Here is a 27,409-nt window from a genome sequence, read left to right on the forward strand (position 1 = left end):
TGACCACAGTGCTCTCTGCTGCTACTGCTGTCCATGCCAGGAACTGTCCAGAGTAGGAGCAAATCCCCATAGCAAACCTCTCCTGCTCTGGACGGTTCCTGACAGAGACAGAGGTGTCAGTAGAGAGCACTGTGGTCAGACTGGAAAGAACTACACAACTTCCTCTTCAGTATACAATAGCTGACACTGGAAGTAATTTACAAATCTGTTTAACTTTCTGGCACCAGTTGATTTGAAAAAAAAAAAAAAAAAGGTTTTCCACCGGAGTACTCCTTTAAAGTAAACTAAGAGGAAGACAAAACAAACTGTGGAATTCAATTAATTAATATGTACCCAACAATTCTATTTTCTGTAAACACAAAAAAAATTTAAAAAATTCATACAGCCTCATTGACAGAAAAAATAGAAAAGTTACAGCTTTTGGAATAAGATGACACAAAAATAAACTTTTTTGGAAGTGTTATTTTTGTGCAAAAGAAGTTTAACATAAAAATACACTATGCATATTTGATAGCAAAAATAACATGTTACCTTTATTCCATCTATGTTAAAAACAGCACAAAAACTATAGCAAAATTGCAGTTTTTCATTACCCCCTCTGTTTAGGAAGGTTTAAAAAAAAAAAGGTTAACCAATAAATGTTATAGCTGCCCGAAAATGATGCCATTAAAAATACAACTGTTTCTGCAAAAAAACAAGCCCTCCTATAGCTAAAAAAAAAAAAAAAAAAAAAAGGCTCCTGGAATGCAAAAAAAGCAGTAGGCTAAGTTTCCACTTTTTTTTTTTTTCTGGCAGTTTTTGGATATCTGCCACTGTAGTTTTTGAGCCAAAGCCAGAAGTGTATTCAAAAGGAATAGGACATATAAAGGAAGAACTTACACTTCTCCTCCCTTATGGATCCACTTCTGACTTTGGCTCAAAAAACTGCAGTGGCAGATATCCAAAAACTGCCAGAAAAAACAAGTGGAAACGTAGCCTTAGTCTGTCCTTAAGGCCCAAACAGGTCTGGTTGTCAAAGGGCTGAAAGCTTCCACCAGGTTAATCTTGGTTTAACATTGACACCATAGTGTGAATGTAAGAAATAATCTATTAGACCAAGAACAGATGATCCAATAAGAACCCAGAGGATGCTTGAGCTGATGTACATTGGTGTCAACCTGTAGAGAGAGAAAAATAGTTGAATGTTGTGTATTGGGATACTGTTCTATACACTGTTAATGGAGGGCAAACAAGAGGATAGCCATGGGTTATATGTACATCAAAATTCTTCCAACCTTTCATGTAAATGTTAGTAACCAGTGAAAAGGGGTATGCCGCAGACCACCCTTTGGAGTCCTGGAAAATATATCTACATGTGCGGGAAAATGGCCTGAAGGTGGCCACTAGGTGACAGGTTGTTGAATTATACATGAAGCAGCATTGCAAATTGAATGAGCCCTTATATACTATATTCACAGTAGATCATGTTTCATACTTAAAATAGCCTAGTCTTGCATTTCTTGCATCATCCAGTCATTACCTGGAAAATATTGGACAGCTATGATCTTCTATGAGAGGATAAATCTAAGTCTAACAATAGAGACTTCAATGAAGATAGAAGAATAAGTCGGCAGACTCACCAGGCTTCTTTCTCAAGGTATCTTCTTTATTATACTCACATAAATAACATAGTGCTGGGGGGGAAGAGAGGGTTCGCGGTGGGGGTGTTCACAGTCTGGCAACAGACGCTGTTTCACTCGCTATGCGAGCTTCCTCTGGCCTGGACACTTCGGAACCTATGCTGCTTCTTATACAGGTGGGTGTCCTGACCCAATTTCTTGGACCCGCCCATCTGTCTTGACGTAGGGGTTCAAGGCGTTCGCTTATTTCAAGCATTTTAACGCCTATCGTCTTCCCACATCTAAGAATGCAGCATTTACAAAAATCGGGATAAGGTAAAGGGAAAGAGTGCATAGTTAAAAACATGGTGCATAATCAACTTTATCGTTCATTCCTAAAGGACCTGTTGCTGACGTACGTATAATCCAATCTGTCTCACGTTGTAAAAGCAAGCGATCTAGGCTAATGCCTGGTCTGGGTTTAACCCTCTCCACTCCTGAAAATCTCAATACTTCAGGTTTTCCTCCATGGAATTCCACTACATGGGATATTAGCCTGGGTGCTCCTTTTAGTGTGCGTAATGTGTGTCTGATGTTAATCTACTATGTTGCAAAATGTTCCCTAAGGATTTATTCTTTCTGTATTATATTAGCGGTTTTCTATCCGCTACTTCTTTTAGATCTGGATCTCCCTCTATTAGGTACCAATTCCGTCTGACTGCCTGTTCTACAATATGGTTGATAGGCGAATTCTGAAAAGTAAATGAAAAAGTTTATTGTCTGTGACTAATCTGTTTGATTTTTTGTTTTTTAATAGACTTTCCCTTTCTAATTTATCTGTTCTTTTTCATCCTTTTATTATTTTTCTCGGATATGCTCTTTCTTTTAATCGACATCCGCTGGCCAATGAATTTAGTGAGGAACATTGTGACCCTGAGGTTCAGAGTGACCGGTCGTCGCAAAGCTTCAGAAAAGGAAAGAAGTCCAGATTTAACCCGCCAGTACTCCCTGGAGGGAGTTTTAAAGAGTGTTTAAAGACATCCGGTCAATACTGTACCAAGAGTCACCAATTAACCTTACGAAGTCAGAACAAAAAGCACTTTCAGAACTTAAAAAGAGGACAGACCTAGTAGTAATAAGGGGTGACAAGGGAGGAGGTGTTGTTCTTATGACAAAAATGATGTATAATGAAGAAGCCAAGAGGCAACTGAATGATAAAATGACATATACCCCCCTTAAGACAGACCCGACTGCGAAAATACTGACAGGTTTAACCTCCCTATTGCATAAGTTCGTGGAAAAGGGTATGCTATCTAAAAAGAATGCAGAGCGACTTATACCTGACACTCCAAAACCAGCTACCTGGTACCACCTACCCAAGGTTCACAAGGGGCAGGTCCCACCCCCGGGACGCCCGATCGTCTCGGGGGTGGGATCCATCACCGAGTACCTATCACATTTTCTAGAATGGCTACTGTCACCTCTCCTCCCATCCATACCCACCTACGTTAAAGACACATTGCATTTGTTACACTTGATGCGGAATATGAGCTGGGAATCTGATTGGAGCCTATGCTCAATCGATGTAGTGAGTTTATATACTCATATTCCGCATCAAGCGGGTATAAATGCAATTAAAGAAGTCTTATTGAAATCTGATAAGTCAGGAGAGTTCATTAACTTTGTTGAAGAAGCCCTTCAATTCTTATTGTCTAACAGCACATTTAAATTTGCAGATCGGTGGTACAGGCAGGACACCGGGACCCCGATGGGTACGCCGGTGTCCTGCACGTACGCTAATCTATTTTTGGCCTGTCTGGAGAGCAGAATAGTATATTCATCAAAAAACCCATATATCGCATGTATAAAATTATACATGCGATATGTCGACGATGTCCTCATAGCGTGGCCGGGAACTGAGGCCCAATTTTACGAATTCGTAGACTACCTTAACACTAACAATTCAGTCAATATGTCCTTTACTGCACAATATGGTGGTACCCCGTTAGAATTTTTAGACCTTAAGCTAACTGTAACAACAGAAGGGAGAACAAGTGAAGGTTATAGGAAGCCCATTTCAAGGAATACTCTTCTTCACTATTATAGCTCACACCCAGAGTCAGTGAAGAAGGGTATCCCTTATGAACAATTTGTGCGGTTACGAAGAAATAGCGACTCAGACGTCAACTACCACATACAGGCCGACGATTTGGAAAGTCGATTAAAAGAAAGAGCATATGCGAGAAAAATAATAAAAGAAGGACGAAAAAGAGCAGATAAATTAGAAAGGGAAAGTCTATTAAAAAACAAAAAAATCGAACAGATTAGTCACAGACAAACGTTTTTCATTTACTTTTCAGAATTCACCTATCAATCATATTATAGAACAGGCAGTCAGATGGAATTGGTACCTAATAGAGGGAGATCCAGATCTAAAAGAAGTAGCGAATAGAAAACCGCTAATATCGTACAGAAAGAATAAATCCTTAGGGAACATTTTGCAACATAGTAGATTAACATCAGACAAAAAAGAAACAATGTGGCTGGATCAGTTAGCACCCAAAGGGAACTATACATGCAGAACATGCAATTTCTGCAAGTACAATGCAGAGTTGAAAACCATGCGTCTAGGTGATATCACACATACAGTGACAGATCTAATAACCTGTCGAACTAAGTTTGTGGTATATGCGATTTTTTGTCCTTGCGGATTCCACTACATTGGGAAAACTATATGCCAGCTTTGTGCCAGAATACGTGAGCACATGTATTCATTACGCACAGTAAAAGGAGCACCCAGGCTAATATCCCATGTAGTGGAATTCCATGGAGGAAAACCTGAAGTATTGAGATTTTCAGGAGTGGAGAGGGTTAAACCCAGACCAGGCATGAGCCTAGATCGCTTGCTTTTACAACGTGAGACAGATTGGATTATACGTACGTCAGCAACAGGTCCTTTAGGAATGAACGATAAAGTTGATTATGCACCATGTTTTTAACTATGCACTCTTTCCCTTTACCTTTTTTTCCCTTTTTTTCTGACTAAACATAATATTGAAGGGTACATTAATCTGTTCTTTTAGGTCATCCTGTGGATAGGGGATAAGTTTTTAAGTACCCCTTAAACTGAAAGGTTTCAGGGCAGTATACAATGGCATACCAACATATATGTTGAACATAATCTACTTTTTTTTGTGTGTGAACATAGCCTATTCTGGGCATCTGGCTATTTAGTAATTCTTTGGTTTGCACTTTTTATTGGAAGTGAACAATTCAAGTTTTACCATTATATCTAGTTTTCCTTCCCCAAGTATATATGTCATATGACAAGCTGCTTACCTTCCCAGAGCCGATTCTGCATAACCATGGAAATATTTGTAACGGGCGTATAAATAGAGTAAACCACAGAAAGCAGCAAATCCTACATTATGTAAAAACAGAAGTAGTCAAACATTGGGTTCATGTAGACAGTCTACATGGACTACAACCCCCACCACAAACTCATCTGAATGACTCAGTAACCATGTATCTATTGTGCAGGTACTGTATCTATTTTGTCTGGTCAGCATCTCTTGGGCCACTTACAGTGAAAGACAAGTGCTAGTTTCATGGTACTGGTCCCTGTGGGGACACTATGGCTGAAACAGGTGAGCACTCTATATGGCTTTCAGGGGGAGGGGGGCACTGGATGTATCTTATGGGACATTGTGGTATATGCATGGCAGGAGGAGGGGATGTGCCTATTAATAAAACAAGGACACCATCCTTTATATAGATGACATCCACAGGGCCAGAAGGATTACAAAAATTAGCTCTCCTCTAGATGGAAGAAATCCTTCCTTCTGGCGTCAGCCATTGGACATTGATTTACAGTGAAACTACCACTAACCCATGAAAGAATCTGGTACAATGACTGGTGATCATCAGCCAAGTAGGATTATCCTCCAAAGGAAGGAGCTCCCCATTCCTGTGTGTACATTGGATATCTCACTTGAGCTGGAAAACATTGAGTAAGTGGTGCAGATGACCCAAATGCTGGATGTTATCCAAACGCCTATATTTTACCTATAGCACAACTCCCTCAGGTTAGTGTGTTTAATCACGACTATTCTGAAACACATGATGCTTAGTATGGCATCACACTATGGTGTGCCTTCCTCCGTAGTGTGATCTTAGTGTTCCCTTTATTGTTTGAGCAGTCTATTTTGGCTAGTACTATCCTCTAAGGTCTGGGTCCACATTACATTTAGGTACTACACTGAAGGTGTATGTTGGTATCGTGTAGTAGACCACACTTTTGAGTCTCAAAAAGGTTTTGTTTGGGAAATAGACCAAATATAGTTCCTAGGAGAATGTGTGGTCTATAATGATCCTACTGTGAGTATGCCTTGGTATATGCTGGCATATATTTTTTTCTGGTATCTTAACATATAACACACAAGTGTGTGAACCACGCTTAAGGGAGTTATCTATGTTCTGCTCCTGGGCACTACACTTCCACCCTCTACATGTGGCAGGTGCTAAGTCATAATCATTGCATGTGGGCAAAACCACGACGAAACTTGTCAAAGACCCCTTTCCCGCTCGTCTTGAAACTTATTCTTCCGAGGCATGCACAGGGGGCGAAAGTGGAGCATTAGGTACAGTAAAATCTCACCTAGCGGACACCTCCCAATAGCAGACAGTTTTTAATTCCCCAGCAGAGTCCCAGAAGACTTAATGTATTTGCACCCTCCGAATAGGGGACACTCCCAATAGCGGACAAAACACTCCCAATAGAAAACAATAGGGGACAACCAGGCTTATGTGCTAGCCCTGTCAGGGGGTACAGCCAATACTCCAATAAGGGGCCCAGACTCCCGCTGCACCCCCCCCCCCTGCAGAAGCCCCAGCACAGAATCAGAAGACCACTGTTTAAACAGTGGTCTTCTGTACGTCCGTCGGCCACATCATTAACCCCCCCCCCCCCAGTGCCACTTTATTTCCCTTGTGCCAAATCATCCCCCCTTTATTACCCCCTGTGCTACATCAATTCCTCCCCCCCCTGTACGATTTCATTCCCCCTTTATTACACTCTCTGCAAATTCATCACCCCCTCTTTACCACCCCCTTGTGCCATTTCTCTCCCCCGCCCCCCACTTCGTGCCATTTCATTCCCCCTTTATCTCCTTGTGCCACTTCATAAAGAGGAGTGATTTACACAGAGCATAATAAAGGGGGAATGAAATAGTACAGGGTGATCAAGAGGAAATGATGTGGCACAGAGGGTAAGGGTGGGATAATTTGGCACAGGGTATAAAAGGGGGATTAAGTGATACGGAGGAAGGATAAGGGGTGATTAAACAGCACAGGGCGATTCTACTGTAATATTGTTTTTTATCATGTTTTATAGGTAATTACACTCTGGAGTGAGTACAGTGCAGTATTCGATCATTCAGAGTTTTCAGCCTTTTTCCCCAATAGGGGTCATCTCTCAATAGTGGACACTTTTTTATTCCCTGTGAGCGTCCGTTATTGGGAGATTGTACTGTAATACCTCTCCTGCTCCCTGTCTTCTCTCTCCTACCTCTACCACTTTTCCTCCCTCCATTCCATTTATTTTTCTGTCTTTCATTTGTTGTCTATGTTTCTATAGTGTAGAGTCCTTGTGGGCCTGGCCTCTCTGCCTGGGTAGACTCCTTTATATTTCATCATTAAAAAAAAACAAATATAGACATCCCTCAAGTTACAATATTAATTGGTTTTAGGATGAACATTGTATACCAGAACTGGAAAAGTAGAATATCTGAAAATTGGTGTGTTTGGTGGCGCTTCTTCTACTGAACAGGGATTCTCCTTTACAAATGCAATCCTAGTTGTTAAAATATAGCATGGTAACATATTTTAAACCTGGACCAGGATTTTTGGTCAGGCATGTATGTTCTAGTACCGGGTTGGAGGTCACGACAAATTGGAAGGCAACATGTTAAGAGTAGCAGTAAGAAGAAACAAACTTAGAAAGCTTACTACATTATATCCAATCTGTATGTAGAAGAGATGATTATGTCTCCAGTATTTTGGAGAGACAATCATCATCGTCTTAGATACATATAGAATGAGATAAAAACACGTATTCAAATAAAACATAATGTTAACGTGTCACAAATAAAACATGATGTTAACGTGTCACAAATAAAACATGATGTTAACGTGTCACAATGATGGAGTCCCTTATAAGTAATCCTCCGTACTAGAAATGGCCCATGTCTGCTTACGTAGTTTAGTTTGGTTGCTGTACTGGTGCAATCATCAAGAAAGTGTTCTGCTACCTTTTGAGTTCTAAATAATACCCAGAGAGAGACCATTTGTACCCTGATCACTAGGCCGCCATGTTCTAGAAATAAGTGATTTAGTGCTTAACTTTCAGTAATTATAAAAGTAGTTCTTTTAGTTGAGCTTTTTTTTTTTAAGGTTGCATTTGCATATATAACGTTCAGAACTGCAAGATTTGCGGAGGATAAAAGCTTGGACCCTCCTGGCGCTCACCCGATAAATGAAGAAGCCGTGAAGGACAGTGGATAAAATATTCACATTACTTTAATCAGCGCTAGAGACTACGCGTTGCAAGGGGTGGGACCCCCTCTTCGTCAGGTCATCTGATAGGATAGGTGATTCGACAGTGATTCCACCACACTCCAAAGAAGGGCTCCTAACCAAGAAAGAAAAGACGGCTCCAGGTTTGGATCGCAGGATCAGGGAAAAATAGTGCGGCACTGTCGAATCACCTATCCTATCAGATGACCTGACGAAGAGGGGGTCCCACCCCTTGATACGCGTAGTCTCTAGCGCTGATTAAAGTAATGTGAATATTTTATCCACTGTCCTTCACGGCTTCTTCATTTATCGGGTGAGCGCCAGGAGGGTCCAAGCTTTTATCCTCCGCAAATCATGCAGTTCTGAACGTGATTTCCCCGACCGCTACTGTGCTACACAGAGACGGGCAGGATCCAGACTGCTTCGCGACTTCTTACCCTATCATTGGGTTACAAGCTTCAATAGGTGTTGTGCTCTAAGCATAACGCCCTCAGGTGAGCGGTTATCCTTACTGCTGCTTTCATTTATCTCTGTACCATCGGAGTAACGGCACATGTCTTTTGCGCTTTTGTCTGTTTTATTTCTTTTTCATATTGTACAAATTTGCATATATAAGGCAGTCACAGTATTATTATTGTATTTTTGTTATGAGTTTTTATCCCATTATATATGTATCTAAGTTGATGATGTCTCTCCATGTAACGTCTAACGTTTTATTGATATGAGGTTTGTTCTTTCTTAGTAGACAATTACTTTGTTTATTATTGTTATTGCTTTGTTTGGTTCTGAATAACAACTGCATATAATGCAGCATGTTTTCTTTGTTTGTTCCTTCTTTACTGATATTCTTAACATGTACCTGGGCGTGTTATGTATATACAATTATTGTATTTACTGTCATATCTACATGTCTAACGAAGAACCTGGTCCAGGTTCAAAATGCTTTGCATGGCTATAAAAAGGATTGCATTTGTATATGGGAGAGACTCCGCCAAACACGCCAATTTTCGGATTGCTATATTCTGATATTGGCAATTCACAGGAGCATTAATCGGGCAGTACGAGGAGGCTGCCAAGCAAGTCTATACAGTGATCCCTCAACTTACAATGGCCTCAACATACAATGGTCTTTTCTGGACCATCGTAAGTTGAAACCAGACTCAACATTCAATACTACAGACAGTCCAGATCTGTGATACCTGTCAATGGCTGGAAGAACCGACCAATCAGAATGGGCATTCACTGGTAAAACCTCTGTATTACTGAAGCGTATGCACTGACTGGTGTCTGGAAGCGTCCCCTACAGTACAGGGAGGTACTACATTTTCTGTACACTTTACCTGTACCAGGGTTAGCTGCTCCTTTGGACGCCAGGTGAGGGCGACTCCATTACATTTATAGGACATTGCGTGTTCTGTACAGGATGCCGAAGAAGCTCCTGTCCTCTACATAGACCAGTGTTTCCCAAGCAGGGTGGCCCCAGCTGTTGCAAAACTACAACTCCCAGCATGCCCGGACAGCCGTTGGCTGTCCGGGCATGCTGGGAGTTGTAGTGTTGCAACAGCTGGAGGCACCCTGCTTGGGAAACACTGACATAGACAGTGATTACAGCTCCCAGCAGATCTTTCCTACTTTTATATGTAAGGATTTGATTCATCTATATTAGTTATCTGCATATTTTTCTTTAATTCTCACTTTTTTCCTATTTTTGGATGACATTTTGGTGCCTTTAGAACCAATTACCAGGTTTCCATAGAGTTCTGGTCTCAACATACAATGGTCGTCCCAGAACAAATTAATATTGTAACTTGAGGGACCACTGTATATACACTTATCACAAGGTTTTGGGGGAACAGTCAATACAAGGGGCACATCCTCTCTTTTTTTTTTTTTTTATGTTTATATGGAAATATAGTAACGGTTCTAAAGTCTCAAAAAAAAAAATGTAAATAAAATAAGGTTAAAGAAAAATGATAAAATAACTAATACAGACAATGCCAGTGCTTACATATAAAAGTAAGAAATACGGTAACTACTAGAAGCTAGAAATCACTTTATACCTGGAGGACAGGTGCACAGTTTACCTATGCCAGGGCAAGCTATCCTAAGTACAAAGTAGTATAGTATAGTACAGCACTATAGTATAGGAAGGCAATACTAGACAGCAAATCAGTGCTGGTACTTCATTAATACAGGTGTATTACCAGTGAGATGCCCACTATGATTGGTCAGATCTTCCAGCCATTCACACGACCCAAGGATCTGGACAGTTTCTGGCATTGTATGTTGACTTTGGTTTCAAATTACAATGGTCCAGAAAAGACCATTGTATGTTGAAAATATTGTAACCTAAGGCCATTGTTACTTGAGGGATCACTGTAGAACATTGGATGGTGTGCTTGGTAGCATACTGAATCTTATCTCCGATTGTAGGAAAGTCTCTTGCCTTTACATAGATCTGCTGTTCCATAATGTGACACTGGGGTCTCTGGTGTAGGGTCTGGTCTTGATTGCAATTTTATCCACCCCCTCCCCAGAATACTCCTGTGTGACATCAATCTAAAGACACCAATATTAGTGATATATGCAATCTGGACTTTAGAATGGAATTTAATTTACTTACCCTGGTGGAAAAATATTCCTGCTATCCATAAAGCTGATAGGAACAGTGGGTAATATTCAGAGCAGTTTAGCCTATAAAGAAAGGAAAACCCCATTAGGAAAAACAATGCTGTTCTGCAACACCACTGCGTTACTTTATGGTCTCAGACTGGGGACAAAGTTGTGGGAAACCCTAAAAGGTTTAGGCTGTTCTTATGGAGACAACCAATTCGTATAGGGAAGTCAATGTGGCCATCAGCTGGCAACCTATCATCCTTAGACCACCTAGGTGTAGGTGGTGTGTGTAAAGCATGGTGTGTGTGTGTAAAGCATGGTGTGTGTGTGTGTGTGTGTGTGTAAAGCATGGTGTGTGTGTGTGTGTGTGTAAAGCATGGTGTGTGTGTGTGTAAAGCATGGTGTGTGTGTGTGTAAAGCATGGTGTGTGTGTAAAGCATGGTGTGTGCGTGTGTGTGTGTGTGTGTGTAAAGCATGGTGTGTGTGTGAAGCATGGTGTGTGTGTGTGTGTGTGTAAAGCATGGTGTGTGTGTGTGTAAAGCATGGTGTGTGTGTGTGTGTAAAGCATGGTGTGTGTGTGTGTGTAAAGCATGGTGTGTGTGTGTGTGTGTGAAGCATGGTGTGTGTGTGTATGTGTGTGTGTAAAGCATGGTGTGTGTGTGTAAAGCATGGTGTGTGTGTGTGTGTGTGAAGCGTGTGTGTGTGTGTGTGTAAAGCATGGTGTGTGTGTAAAGCATGGTGTGTGTGTGAAGCATGGTGTGTGTGTGTGTGTGTAAAGCATGGTGTGTGTGTGTAAAGCATGGTGTGTGTGTGTGTGTGTGTGTAAAGCATGGTGTGTGTGTGTGTGTGTGTAAAGCATGGTGTGTGTGTGTGTGTGTGTAAGTGTGTGTGTGTGTGTATGTGTGTGTATGTGTGTGTGTATGTGTGTGTGTGTGTAAAGCATGGTGTGTGTGTGTGTAAAGCATGGTGTGTGTGTGTGTAAAGCATGATGTGTGTGTGTGTGTGTGTGTGTAAAGCATGATGTGTGTGTGTGTGTGTGTGTGTGTAAAGCATGATGTGTGTGTGTGTGTGTGTGTGTAAAGCATGGTGTGTGTGTGTAAAGCATGGGGTGTGTGTGTGTGTGTGTAAAGCATGGTGTGTGTGTGTGTGTGTGTGTAAAGCATGGTGTGTGTGTGTGTGTGTGTAAAGCATGGTGTGTGTGTAAAGCATGGTGTGTGTGTGTGTGTAAAGCATGGTGTGTGTGTGTAAAGCATGGTGTGTGTGTGTGTGTGTGTGTAAAGCATGGTGTGTGTGTGTGCGTGTAAAGCATGGTGTGTGTGTGTGTGTGTGTGTGTAAAGCATGGTGTGTGTGTGTAAAGCATGGTGTGTGTGTGTGTGTGTGTGTAAAGCATGGTGTGTGTGTGTGTAAAGCATAGTGTGTGTGTGTGTGTAAAGCATGGTGTGTGTGTGTGTGTGTGTGTGTGTAAAGCATGGTGTGTGTGTGTGTAAAGCATGGTGTGTGTGTGTGTGTGTGTAAAGCATGGTGTGTGTGTGTGTGTGTGTGTGTGTAAAGCATGGTGTGTGTGTGTGTGTGTGTGTGTGTAAAGCATGGTGTGTGTGTGTGTAAAGCATGGTGTGTGTGTGTGTGTGTGTGTAAAGCATGGTGTGTGTGTGTAAAGCATGGTGTGTGTGTGTAAAGCATGGTGTGTGTGTGTGTAAAGCATGGTGTGTGTGTGTAAAGCATGGTGTGTGTGTGTGTGTGTGTGTGTGTGTAAAGCATGGTGTGTGTGTGTGTAAAGCATGGTGTGTGTGTGTGTGTGTAAAGCATGGTGTGTGTGTGTGTGTGTGTGTGTGTAAAGCATGGTGTGTGTGTGTAAAGCATGGTGTATGTGTGTGTGTGTGTAAAGCATGGTGTGTGTGTGTGTGTGTGTAAAGCATGGTGTGTGTGTGTGTGTGTGTGTGTGTGTGTAAAGCATGGTGTGTGTGTGTGTGTAAAGCATGGTGTGTGTGTGTAAAGCATGGTGTATGTGTGTGTGTGTGTGTGTAAAGCATGGTGTGTGTGTGTGTGTGTGTGTGTGTGTGTAAAGCATGGTGTGTGTGTGTGTGTGTGTGTGTGTGTAAAGCATGGTGTGTGTGTGTGTGTGTGTAAAGCATGGTGTGTGTGTGTGTGTGTGTGTGTGTGTGTGTGTGTGTGTAAAGCACGGTGTGTGTGTGTAAAGCATGCACCCAGCACTTTAGTGTAGAGTACAGAACTCTTATATCTTCTCAGTGATGTAGGTTTAGTGTGTGGCCAGCATGTGGGAGGCAAGTGTTCAGCATGTTCTATATAATACCAACATAGGGGGAGATTTATCAAAACCTGTGCAGAGGAAAACTTGCCCAGTTGCCCATGGCAACCAATCAGATCGCTGCTTTCATTTTTCACAGGCCTTCATAAAAATGAAGCAATCTGATTGGTTGCTATGGGCAACTGGGCAAGTTTTCCTCTGCACTTGTTTTGATAAATCTCCCCTATAGTGATAATTTTTATCCTGATCACTAGGCCCTCTGTTTTGTAACATTTTATATTTTGTGCTTCGCTTTCTTGAAAACTGGAAATATTTCTTTTGGTTGAGCTTTATTAAGGTTGTACTTTGCACGATCTCATTCTATATGTATCTAAGACGATTATGATTATGTCTTTCCATGCAACTTCTAACCCGGTACTGATAACAGTGGCAGCAATTTTAGTCAGCAAGGAAACCACTCTTCCTCTTCAGATATTTTTGTATTTCCTTTTGTGCTTTTACATTAGAATTAGGAGGAATTGGTACTATGGGGCTTTTCAAGCTAAATAAATTAAATATGGTAGCATAAAATTACAAGATGGCACCTGAGTACCTGTCATCAAACCATATTTTCTAAACTAACTCAGATTATATTCCCTAACTACTCCTAACACCCCTCCTTATTAGAGCTTTAAAAAGCTCTGTCTCATACCTTTCCCCTTGCTCACATTGTGTGAGCTCCCGGCAGGAGAAAGTGGGCATTCCCCAGCATGTTTCCCCAGAGTTTGAGGGAAGCAGTATGGGAGGAATAGAGACCCCTCAGAGCAGTTAGAAAGTTACCAGTGATACCAAATTTCTGGAGGGTGGTGAAAAGAAATGGCCACCCCAACCTATCAGAGGCCTTTTCCGCATCCAAGCTAAGAATCAATGCCTGTTCAGACCTCCGATTGATTAAGTCAACCAGGTCCACTACCCAGGGCCAGTATGGCTTACCGGGATACAGGGAAAATCCCCGGTAGGCTGCTGCGTGCTGTGAAGTGCCCCCCACTTGCAGAGGGAATGCCTTTGATGTAGGGGGCTGGAGACGGGGGGACCTGTGAGGTGGGGGGCTGGAGACGTGGGGACCTGTGATGAGGGGGGACGGGTAAGGGGGTAGGTTCTGGGAAGAGGAGACCTGCTGTTACTACTTTGTAAGGGAGGGTTGCTTTTTATTTTTTTTATTTTTTACTGTTTTCCCCAAGTAGATTTTACATAGCGTTAATACCACATTACTGTCTTGTATGTTGAGGCTGCACCCACAGCATAGTTCTCTTATAGAGGCATGGCAAATTAAGTGCCAGGCTTCCCTGTCCCTTCCCTGCAGCCAGCGGCTGCCACAATGACGCAATGCTGTGGGGCTGGTATGACAATTTTTCCAGGGCTGGTTTTTAGCCCCAGTCCGGCCCTGCCACTACACAGACAGCAGAGGGCCCCTGTGCAAAGAATGTGCCTGCCCCCCCCCATATGTCTATTGTTCAGGAACCCCCCCCCCCCCACTGCTATTAACCCCCCTGCTTCCATTAAACCCCTGCTCCTTGCATTCACCTCATCCTGCCCCTCCTTCCAATCACCCTCCACTTCTATTACCCCCCAACTCATGCTTCCATTCCCCCCTCGCTGCTTCCATTGACCCCCACTGCTCTTTCTTCCATTCACCCCTACTGCCCCTTCCATTCACCCCCCCCCTTGCTTCCCTTCACCCCTCACTTCCATTACCCCCTGCTCCTTCCCTTCTTCCCATCCTGCCCCTCCTTCCATTCACCCCCATGCTTCCACTACCCCCCTGCACCCATTAACCCCTCCTGCTCCCTCCATTCACCCCATCCTGCCCCTCCTTCCTTCCCCCCACTGCGCTTCCATTAACCCCCCTGCTTCTTTCATTCACCCCATCCTGCCCCTCATTCCATTAACCCCCCTCCCCCATTAACCCCCTGCTTCCAGTAACCCCCACCCCCTGCTTCCATTAACCCCCCCCCCCCCCCGCTCGTTCCATCCACCCCATCCTGCCCCTCTTTCCATTCTCTCCCCCTGCGCTTCCATTGCACACACACACACCCATTTCCATTAACACCCCCCCTGCTTTCATTACAATTCCCCCCCCCCCCTGCTTCTATAATTTAGATAGATAGATAGATATGAGAGATAGATAGATATGAGAGATATATAGATAGATAGGACATAGATCAGTGTTTTCCAACCAGGGTGTCTCCAGCTGTTGCAAAACTACAACTCCCAGCATGTCTGGACTGTAGTTTTGAAACAGCTGGAGGCACCATGGTAGGGAAACACTGATTTATGCCCAGTCTACCTATCTATTTATCACAGTGTTTACCAACCAGTGTGTCTCCAGCTGTTGCAAAACTACAACTCCCAGCATGCCTGGACAGCCAAAGGCTGTCCTGGCATGCTGGGAGTTGTAGTCTTGCAACATGTAGGCACTTTTGTTGAGAAACACTGCAAACTTGCAAAGCCCTAACCCGCTCATCTTTATAAAGTTACCTACTGTTCACACAGCCCACGGCCCTCAACTCACCAGGGATGCAGTGTAATCCGAGACAGGGGCCACATGATGCCGGGGATGAAGAGGAGCTGAGGCAGTTGTTCCTCATGAAGTTATCGGGGGGGGGGAATGAAGCGGGGACAGGTCAGAGGGCTTGGAGCTGACTTCCTGCCTGTGCGGGGCTCGTCTACTCCCACCAGCCCCTCTGCTCTTAAAGCGACAGTTACACTAACGGGTGGCCCTCCCTCTCAAGGCCCGGGGGACAATTATCATTGTTTGCTTTGGTAAGCAAGTTCTGAAGGCTTTTTTTTGTTTTGCTTTAGTTTTGCTTATGTGCTACATATTCAACATACTTCCACAGGGGGTTAATAAATAAGCAAAACCAAAAAGTCGCGGCTGAGACTTGTGTGATTTATTTTTTGTGAGACTTTAATTTTGCTCACATACGGGAGTTTTATACTCCAGGTCAGACCTGAAGCAGACTTGCGACTTTTTGTAAGGGGTTTGCGTCTTTTTTGTCTACGTGCGACTTTCGCACATCATAAATTAGTGACCACTGCAAAGTGAAAACTGAAACCTGCATAGGTAAGGCTAGTTGTAACTTTTCACTTACCCTTAAAAGTCGCTAAAAAAAAAGGTGCTTAGACGAGTGTGCGACTTTTTGTGTGCCGGGAGTAAGCAAAAACTAAAAATAAAAAAGATAGGCTCTAAATACATTGATAAATATCCCCTATAAGCCTGCTGGTTAACGTCACTTTTGTATTTATTATATATTCAGGATATATAATGTGCAAACTGTGCTGACGCATTAGGGCCTAGTATGTATGGGAGCTCATGAAGCTTCATGCAGTCTCTTACACTCAATGACAAAAATTAGAGAAATATGCCTATAATAATTATACGGCCTGCATATGACCAGATGATTCCCGGATAATTAAAGCAAAGAAAATCAACAAAAAATTATTTTGTGCTGATCGGAGGGGAACTCCATAAAAATTAACTTTTAATATTTATAGTTAAAAGCCACCAGAGTAATCAGAGTGAGTGCTCAAAGCTATATCCAACACCAAATAATATATCAAAAGATTACCACATGTCAATGTGGATTTAATAAGAATTATTCGAATCTAATGCTAGTAGTATAAGCCCAACGCGTTTCTACCACAATAGTGTGGTGTCATCAGGGGACTAAAAAAGATCCTGGTATGAAGGCTGTTTGTTCTAAGCCCATCAAGCACTAGAAATAATACAATTAGAAAAATATTAAAGAACTAAGGACCATGATTACTCATAGAAGGGGTACACCCAATACATAGTGTGCCCCATACATTATTTCAGGACACAGACTCCTAGGCAACAGGGTTGATTATCATCAGTGGATATAGCCCTGAAGAGTCCATAGGTACTGTTAGGATGTACTTGCTTCCGGCAAATGGTTCTCAGTGCAGCGCTCCTACCCCACTCAATGACAAAAAGTAATAATAATGCAGTGCACCAAGATGTAGTTGGAATCAAAAGACGCTTTGTATGTGTGAATGTAATGATGATCTATAGTGGATATAAAAAGTCTACACACCCCTTTTTAAATGCCAGATTCTTGTGATCAGACAAAGATAAACATCGGGACCTTTTTTTTTTTACCTTTAATGTGACCTATAACGTGTACAATTTAATTGCAAAACAAACTAAAATCTTTGAGGGGGAAAGAAAAGACATCGGTGATGTCCTGTATTAGCCGCGGGTCCCGGCCGTTGATGGCCGCAGGGACCGTCGCGATAGGGGTGTATTCGCCGTATAAGACGCACCGACTTTTTCCCCCCAGTTTTGGGGAAGAAAAAGTGCGTCTTATACGGCGAAAAATACAGTAATTTCACCATAAGAATATTGATATTTTGAAATGGCACAGACCAGACCTTAAACCAACGTCTGTTGGGTGATGTGAAGAGGGAGGTGCTGGGAGATGTCCTCGCAATATGACAAAAATTTCAGTTTGTTTTGCAATTAAATTGTTCATGTTGTAGGTCACATTAAGGGTACATTCCCACACGGCGTATTTGCTGCGTATTTGCTGCTGCGTATTTTATTTTCTCTGTTGAAGTCAATGGGTAGGAAAATACGCAGCAAATACGCAGCAAAATACGCCGTGTGGGAACGTACCCTAAAGGTGGAAAAAGTTTTGGTATTATATATCTTTGTCTTGTTCTTTAGAATCACAAGAACCTGGCATTTGAAAAGGATACCCTGTATCACCTCTAGTCCGGATACAAGATGAGATACTATTGGGCATGGAGGCATACAGGTTCCAGTTGGCATCCTGCAGCACATTTGCCCACAGATGTTGCACATTGGTTGGTTTTTGAAGCTGGCACACCATAAATGCTCGATTAGCGATAAATGTAGTGACCAGGCCGGCATGAAGTGTTGTGATCGGTCAGAGAAATAGCTGGGAAACCCTTCTTGTGTGTGAACAAGCATTATCTTACCAGTTGGGAAGCCATGAGAGGCAACACGTGTGGCAAGATGTCATGTACGGTACATATGTTAGTGTTCCTTGTGACAGTCATATGTGACGGTGTCCCGGATCATTGCACCAGCAGAGGGCAGTGTATCACTCCATAGCAGAGGCAGGATTGATTGAAGAGCTCACCATGAGTCCTTCATACTTGAACCTGATCCCAAACAAAAATCATCCTCTCTGCTGGTGGTCTATCTGGAGCCTGTTCGCCGTGTGTGCATGCTCTCACATAACCACTGATCCCAACAACTTGGGCAAAATGTGTGTTGTAGAGGCATGTCTAGCAGACAACGATATGGCACACTTTACAATAGTAGCCTCTGGGAGCATTTTTATAAGGCAGTGGTGGAAGCATTTTTACTCCCTTTTCTGGCAAGACCCAATATCTTTTCATACTATAATATGTATTAATTTACATATTTGCCTGAGACATAACTACATGCCGAGTTTTGCAGCAATCCAACATTCCTATCTGGGTGCATTATACACATTTTTTGTCGATGAGTGTAGATGAGACTAGAAAGCACTAAAGGGAAATAAGGGCATATTCTACAATGGGCTATTAAAGGGGTACTCCGCCCCTAGACATCTTATCCCTTATCCAAAGGATAGGGGATAAGATATCAGATCGCCGGGGTCCCGCTGCTGGGGACCCCGGGGATCGCCGCTTCGGCACCCCGCCATCATTACTGCACAGAGCGAGTTCGCTTTGTGTGTAATGATGTGCGATACAGGGGCTGGAGCAGCGTGACGTCATGGCTCCGCCCCTCATAACATCACGGCCCGTCCCCTTAATGCAAGTCTATGGCAGGGGGCGTGACGACCGCTACGCCCCCTCCCATAGACTTGTATTGACGGGGGCGGGCCGAGACATAACAATGTTCCGACCCCTGTATTGCCCGTCATTACGTGCAGAGCGATCTCGCTCTGCACAGTAATGATAGCGCAGTGCCGCAGCGGCGATCCCCGGGGTCCCCAGCAGCGGGACCCCGGCGATCTGACATCTTATCCCCTATCCTTTGGATAGGGGATAAGATGTCTGGGGCAGAGTACCCCTTTAAGTAATGGGACCCATATTCGTTCTTGCCCAGGGGTCCTCGGCTATTACTGTTTAACCCATGATATTCATTATCAATGCAGTAAAATGTTATTTTTCCTGCGGCATCTTGTCCTCTGTCTTATACTTTTCTCAAATGGTTTATTACATATTTATTCAAGAATAAAATGAAAAATTTAAAATAAACTCACTGTGCACGGAAAGTTCTATCGAAGACTGGATGACCTGATGTGTTTGGAGGAGAGATCTTGTATTTTCTACGTGCCCATATGACTTGCATTGAGAAGTATGCTGAAAAAATAAATATACATACATATACAATATATATATATATATATATATATATATATATATGTACAGTGATCCCTCAACTTACAATGGCCTCAACATACAATAGTTTCAACATACAATGTTTTTTTCTGGACCATTGTAACTTGAAACCAGACTCAACACACAATGCCACATACAGTCCAGATCTGTGAAACGTGTCACAACTGGAGGAACTGACCAATCAGAATGGGCGTTTTACTGGTAAATCACCTCTATTATTGAAGTGCCTGCACTGACTGGCTGTCTGGTAGCGCCCCCTACAGTACAGGGAGGAACTACAAGTTCTGTACTACTCCTTACCTGTGACAGGGTTAGCTGCTCCTTTGGACACCAAGTAAGGGCGGCTCCATTTGGGACCCTGTGTGTACTGTACAGGACCCTGAAGAAGCTCCTGTCCTCTACATAAACCAGTGTTTCCCAACCAGGGTGCTTCCAGCTGTCGCAAAACTACAACTCCTAGCATGCCCGGACAGCCAATGGCTGTCCGGGCATGCTGGGAGTTGTAGTTTTGCAACAGCTGGAGGAACCCTGGTTAGGAAACACTGACATAAACAGTGATTTACAGCTCCCAGCAGATCTTTCTTACTTTTATATGTAAGGATTTGCTTTATCTATATTAGTTATCTACTTATTTTTCTTTAATCCTCACTTTTTCCTATTTTTGGATGACATTTTGGTGGCTTCAGAACCAATTACCAGGTTTCCATAGAGCTATGGTCTCAACATACAATGGTTTCAACTTACAATGGTCGTCCTGGAACCAATTAATATTGTAACTTGAGGGATCACTGTATATATATATATGTATACACATACACACACAAAAAAACATTTCTAAGTCCAGATTACTTGCATTGTACTGTAGATTGCTATGAATTTTCTCAATCTTCACAATATCTGCTATTATTGAACATGTCCTAAATGGAGAAATCAAGTAGAAACTGTCTCGTATCCCTTCAGTGCCGGCACAGCGACAACAAAGCATTACACGGTGTCCCTTTTTAGGAGTTATCCAGTATCAAAAAACGTATCCCCTATACACATGAGAAGGGATAAGTGTCAGATTGCAGGGATCTGACTGCTGGGACTCCCCGCGATCTCTGGCCTGGCGCCCTGGCTCTACTCATGCACAGCGTTCATGTATCTCTGGCTCTCCCATAGGGATGCATGGAAGTGGCATGTTGGCCACATCTTAAAGGGGTACTCCGCCCCTGGCATCTTATCCCCTATCCAAAGGATAGGGGATAAGATGTCAGATCGCCGAGGTCCCGCTGCTGGGGAGCCCGGGGATCGCCACTGCGGCACCACGCCATCATTACTGCACAGAGCGAGATCGCTCTGTGCGTAATGACGGGCGATACAGGGGCCGGAGCAGCGTGAAGTCATGGCTCCGCCCCTCATGACATCACGGCCCGTCCCCTTAATGCAAGTCTATGGCAGGGGGTGTGATGACCGCCACGCCCCCTCCCGTAGACTTGTATTCACGGGGGCGGGCCGTGACATCACGAGGGGCGGAGCCATGATGTAACGTTGCTCCGGCCCCTGTATTGCCCGTCATTACGTGCAGAGCGATCTCGCTCTGCGCAGGAATGATAGCGGGGTGCCGCAGCAGTGATCCCCGGGGTCCCCAGCAGCGGGACCTCGGCGATCTGACATCTTATCCCCTATCCTTTGGATAGGGGATAAGATGTCTAGGGGCGGAGTACCCATTTAATGCTGTGGTCAACACATGTGATTCATGCTTAGAGCCAGGGTGCCGGCCAGTAGATCGCAGGGGTCCTAGCGGTCAGACCCCCGCAATCTGACACTTAGCCCATATCCTGCGCATAGGGGGTAAATTTTTTTATACTGGACTTCTCCTTAAAAATAAATGTCTGCTTCATTGGCGGGAGGGCCTGATCAAAAGACTACTCGTCCCTCTATTAACTCAAGTCCCCTTTTAATACCTACCGTATATACTCGAGTATAAGCCGAGTTTTTCAGCACGATTTTTCGTGCTGAAAACGTCCCCATCGGCTTATACTCGAGTGAACTCTCCGCCTGTCAATCCCTTCTCAGTGGTCTTCATCCTGCAGACCTCCAGATGTTGCAAAACTACAACTCCCAGCATGCCCGGACAGCTGACGGCTGTCCGGGCATGCTGGGAGTTGTAGTTTTGCAACATCTGGAGGTCCACAGGTTGAAGACCACTAATGAAGGGTATGACAGGCGGTGATGATGAAGGGGGCTTATAGTCGAGTCAATAACTTTTCCTGGGTTTTTGGGGTGAAATTAGGGGCCTCGGCTTATATTTGGGTCGGCTTATACTCAAGTATATACGGTATAAATATAAAACAGGGCTTAGTCAGAACATACAAAAAGCTTCCTGTAATAGGTTTATAGCACAGGTTAGAGATGAGTGAACTTACAGTAAATTCGATTCGTCACGAACTTCTCGGCTCGGCAGTTGATGCCTTTTCCTGCATAAATTAGTTCAGCTTTCCGGTGCTCCGGTGGGCTGGAAAAGGTGGATACATTCCTAGGAGACTCTTTCCTAGGAATGTATCCACCTTTTCCAGCCCACCGGAGCACCTGAAGGCTGAACTAATTTACGCAGGAAAAGTCATCAACTGCCGAGCCGAGAAGTTCGTGCCGAATCAAATTTACTGTAAATTCGCTCATCTCTAATAAAAACTACAGAACTGCATGATGCCCAAGCTTATGCAGAACCTCGTTTTGAAAAAATGTATGGGAGCTTTATGCCAGGTAATGCCCTTCTTTCTCTAGGAAAAGAATTACAGCAGCTATAAAGTATAAAAAAAATGCTGCATCCTAATACAATTAAGCTACAGCAGAAGAGGGAATCAGGGCAATGACTGACATAAAAATCTGCCTGTCTTCAAAAAGAGGCTCTGCAGCAGCTTGGACAGGCATGCACTTCCACTATTAGAAGAAGTCCCTTGGCTGGTGGTTATTGCTTCTGTTATTGTTATAATTTAGATCAGCGTGTCTTCAGCTGTTGCAAAACTACAACTCTCAGCATACACAGGAAGCCTTCAGCTGTCCATACTGAAAGTTGTATTTTTGCAACAGCTGGAGGCTCACTGTTTGCAAAATACTGATCCAGAGTATCATTTATCACATATACGTTGCTAGCCGCAGGGCATAACATTTCAGCATGTAAATGTAGGCACTATTACAGCTTGACCTAGATACGATGGGCCGCAGTCACACGAGCTGCTACTTGTTGGCTCCATTTCAAATACAGTACAGTGAAGCAGCAATGTAGAGAGATGATGACCTTATCGGAGGGCGCCATAGGGTTACCTTGTTCCAGGACTGCGGCTATGGTGACAAAAGCAAGCTGAGCCACTTGGTCGCGCATGCTGCCCGAACCACCTTTATCTGAGGATACAGAAGTCCTTACAAACTTGCAGGTTCTGGAAAGGGGCCAAAAATAAAATAAAATAAATAAATAAATAAAAAAAACGAAGATTCTTAAGCACAAGACCAAAGTCTGCAGGGTATCCAAATGGGCTGTGCGTGTATATAAAAATGTCCTATTATAATGGAAACACCAAACGACTCGCTGCTTTGCATGGATTACTTGATGTGCCACTTCCTCATATTGCAAATCAAATATTAACATCCAATAAATACACCTCAGCTACACAATGGCACTCGCCCTATATCTTTAAAGGGAACCTCTCATCCAATAAACGTTTGATATATTTTAGATTAATGAATGTTGAATAACTTTCCAATAGCATGTTAATGAAAAATACGCTTCTTTCTATTGTATTTTTCCCGATCAGTCCTGTCAGCAAGCATTTCTGACTCATGCCGGAGTCCTAAACACTCTGAGCTGCCAGCCTGCTTTGTTCACAGCCAAACAGGCTGTGAACAAAGCAGGCTGGCAGCTCTGAGTGTTCTCCTTTGTGAACAAAGCAGACTGGCAGCTCGTAGTGTTTAGGACTCCAGCATGAGTCTGAAATGCTTGCTGCCAGGACTGGTAGGGAGACCCCTAGTGGTCATTTCTTCAAAGTGGAAAATTAAATAGAAAGAAGCATATTTTTTAATAACATGCAATTGTAGAGTTATTCTGCATACATTAATCTATAATATATCAATTTTTTTTTGATGAGAGGTACCCTTTAAGGCAGGGAAGGCTACATGAAGCTGCTGGTACACTTTCATGTAGCTGCTGCCTATACCTTCATATCCCCCGTTACACATGCACGCTCAGCGAAGCTTTCTGTAGTGTAAGGCTATGTTTACACGCCAACATTTCTGCTGTTCCACTCAAATTCCTCTCAGAAAAGCAGACTGCAGATTTTTCACAGTTTCGTGGAATTTCTGTGCTTTCAAAACAAATTCAGAGTCCTGTTAACTTCAATGGGGCTCTGAACCGAATTCCACAAAATTTAGCATTTTGCGTAATTTCAGAAAGTTCGGCTGTGTGAATTGGACAGTGAAATCCTCATTGAAGTTAATGTGAAATAAAAATTGTGGAATGTTCATGCGGACATTCCGCCACATGATCCAGAATTAGAAAAAAACAGAACTAATTTAGTATAAAACTAAAAATCACATATTTGTCATCTATTAACCTCTTTAAAGGGGTACTCCGGTGAAAATGGTATTAACTGGTTTGTAAACGACTTCTATTTAAAAATCTTAATCCTTCCAGTACTTATCAGCTGCTGTGTACTACAGAGGAAGTTCTTTTCTTTTAAAATTTCTTTTCTGTCTGACCTCAGTGCTCTCTGCTGACACCTGTCTGTCTCAGGAACGGTCAAGAGCAGGATAGGTTTGCTATGGGGATTTGCTCCTGCTCTGGACAGTTTCTGAGACAGTCAGAGTTGTCAGCAGAGAGCACTGTGGTCAGATAGAAAAGAAATTTAAAAAAGAAAAGAACTTCCTCTGTAGTATACAGCAGCTGATAAGTACTGGAAGGATTAAGATTTTTACATATGAAAGGATTGTCATTTATAAATATGTTTAACGTTCTGGCACCATTTGATTTAAAAAAATATATATATTTTCACTGGAGTAACCCTTTAAGCACCATAAGAAGAAAATGATTCTTCTTGCTCCTCCATATCTGCCATCTGGGGAGAGTGGGGAGGACGATGGTTGGCTGATGGTAATCTAATGTGTCGCAGGTAGTGAGAAATAAGTCAATGCTACAAAGATTTCCACTCTTTCTTCATCCCAGACCAGGGGGTGTAACTATAGGGGGTGCAGAGGTAGCAGTACTTATCAGCTGCTATATGCTCCACAGGAAGTTCTTTTCTTTTTGAATTTTCTTTGTCTGACCACAGTGCTCTCTGCTGACATCTCTGTCCATTTTAGGAACTGTCCAGAGTAGAAACTAATCCCCATAGCAAACCTATCCTGCTCTGGACAGTTCCTAAAATGGACAGAGGTGTCAGCAGAGAGCACTGTGGTCAGACAGAAAGAAAATTAAATAAGAAAAGAACTTCCTGTGAAGCATATAGCAGCTGATAAGTACTGGAAGGATTTAGATTTTTTAATAGAGGTAATTTACAAATCTGTTTAACTTTCTGGCACCAGTTGATTTAAAAAAAAAAAATGTTTTCCAGTGAAGTACCCCTTTAAAGTTACTCCACTGTCCCAGAATACTGGGACTGCATGGCCACCTGTCCTCAGGGTGTTTGTGGGTAAAGAGGACTCCAGCTCACCCAAACCAATGAGTCTGCATCCCGGACCGGTGCTGGCAGGCACCCTCACTGGAAAAAAGGATCCACTTAAAGGGGTTCTCCGGTGCTTACACATCTTATCCCCTATCCAGAGGATAGGGGATAAGATGCCTGATCGCGTGAGTCCCGCCGCTGGGGACCCCCGGTATCATTCACGCGGCACCCCGTTTGTAATCAGTCCACGGAGCGTGTTCGCTCCGGGACTGATTACAGGCGACCACTGGGCTGGTGGCGTGTGACGTCACGGCGAACACGCTCCGGGGACTGATTACAAACGGGGTGCGGCGTGCATGATCCCGGGGGTCCCCAGCGGCGGGACTCCCGCGATCAGACATCTTATCCCCTGTCCTTTGGTTAGGGGATAAGATGTGTAAGCACCGGAGAACCCCTTTAAAAATCCCAATTTTATTTTTCAAGCATGCAGAACATCACAGGCCTGTGGATACAAGTAATGGTTTTGCATTTCAAGAGCTTACGGTGCTCTTAATCATACCAATGTTACATTTTTACTGACCATACTGAAATAGGACATCACATGACAGAACAAACCAATCACAATCAAATTGATCATCATAATTAGCACCTGGTCAAGCATCAAGATCAGATATAAATGTTTATACAGACAAATATATACACATTATACATCAGTTTGTTTTATGTATATAAGATCATTAATTTGTGCTACATATTTACAGTATAAAAAAATACATACAATGATAAATATACGTATATAGAAAAAGTAGACAAGCGGTGATGTCATTGTAACACATGTAACCCACATGACATAGATATGATTAGAAGTGCCAAGAGTGCCAGAAACGCGTCACTGTTACTTGTATCCACACGCCTGGTATGTTCTGCAAGCTTGGAAAATAAAATTGGGATTTTTGCGCTGGATAATTATTTCTGGTTTCCGGGTTGTGTGTGATATTGCAGCTCAGTTCAGAGACTTCGCTTATGAATTCCATAGCTCACAAAATCTGGTAGGTTGTTACAGACCTATAAAGGGAGATCTCTATACCGAGCTATTCCAGGGCAAAGGACCTCAATGATGTACAGTATGGAACGTTTTCACCAAACACAATGCAGTAACCGCATGTCATGCCTCATCTAATGTATGTTATCTCTACTCGCCACTAAAAACTATTCACGGAGAGTTTCCAGGAACTACAGATAAAGTACGAAGCTACCACACTAACCACATCGCTTATGTCTATGATGGAATTACAGATCTTAAAGGGGTATTCCAGGAAAAAACTTTTTTATATATATATATATATATATATATATATATCAACTGGCTTCAGAAAGTTAAACAGATTTGTAAATTACTTCTATTAAAAAATCTTAATCCTTTCAGTACTTATGAGCTTCTGAAGTTAAGGTTGCTCTTTTCTGTCTAAATCCTCTCTGATGACACCCGTCTTGGGAAACGCCCAGTTTAGAAGAGGTTTGCTATGGGGATTTGCTTCTAAACTGGGCGTTTCCCGAGACAGGTGTCATCAGAGAGGATTTAGACAGAAAAGAACAACCTTAACTTCAGAAGCTCATAATTACTGAAAGGATTAAGATTTTTTAATAGAAGTAATTTACAAATCTGTTTAACTTTCTGAAGCCAGTTGATATATATAATGCAAATAAAACTGATCTGGCCTGTGTATTCCAGTTTCAACACCCAGACCCACTCTTACTAAAACGTCAGTTCCTAAAGTACCATAGGTTCTGTTTCTCGGTAGCTCTTCATTTGGGGACACCTTACTGATGGGTATATCAGCGCCTCCTAGTGGCAAGAGCATATAACCATCAGTAAGGTGTCCTCCAATGAAGGCTTCGAGAAAGAGATTTTACGGTGAGTACAAAAAAAATCTCCTTTTTATAGATCTACTGGTAGAGGGGTATGATCAAATTAGAAAACCCCTATTTTTACAAAGGCATTTTGATCTCTTGGTAAAGTCGGTGCGTCTTATAGGCGAATACACACCTATCGCGGCTGTCCTTGCGGACATCAACGGCCGGGACCCGCAGCTAATACAGGACATCACCGATCGCGGTGATGCCCTGTATTAACCCTTCAGATGCGGCGATCAAAGCTGACCGCCGCGTCTGAAGGGAAAGTGACACTAACCCGGCTGTTCAGTCGGGCTGTTCGGGATCGCGGCGTCCCGAACAGCTTACAGGACACCGGGAGGGACCTTACCTGCCTCCTCGGTGTCTGCTCCGTGCCGGGATCCCC

The 27,409-nt window shown here is 43.1% G+C and overlaps 1 protein-coding gene across 1 annotated transcript; it reads right to left on the bottom strand.

The window, feature by feature from the left end:
• Positions 1-939: 939 nt before the first annotated feature.
• LOC130267365 (leukotriene C4 synthase-like) lies at positions 940-22,885 on the bottom strand. The gene is made up of 5 exons (XM_056517018.1): positions 22,781-22,885; positions 19,336-19,435; positions 10,795-10,865; positions 4,938-5,019; positions 940-1,157 (listed from the first exon to the last, which is right to left on the bottom strand). Exons 1-5 carry the CDS (start codon positions 22,836-22,838, stop codon positions 1,013-1,015), a joined length of 456 nt encoding a protein of 151 aa, XP_056372993.1. The 5' UTR covers positions 22,839-22,885; the 3' UTR covers positions 940-1,012.
• Positions 22,886-27,409: the final 4,524 nt, after the last annotated feature.

This window comes from Hyla sarda, chromosome 4 (assembly GCF_029499605.1).
Source record: "Hyla sarda isolate aHylSar1 chromosome 4, aHylSar1.hap1, whole genome shotgun sequence".
Lineage (NCBI taxonomy): Eukaryota > Metazoa > Chordata > Amphibia > Anura > Hylidae > Hyla > Hyla sarda.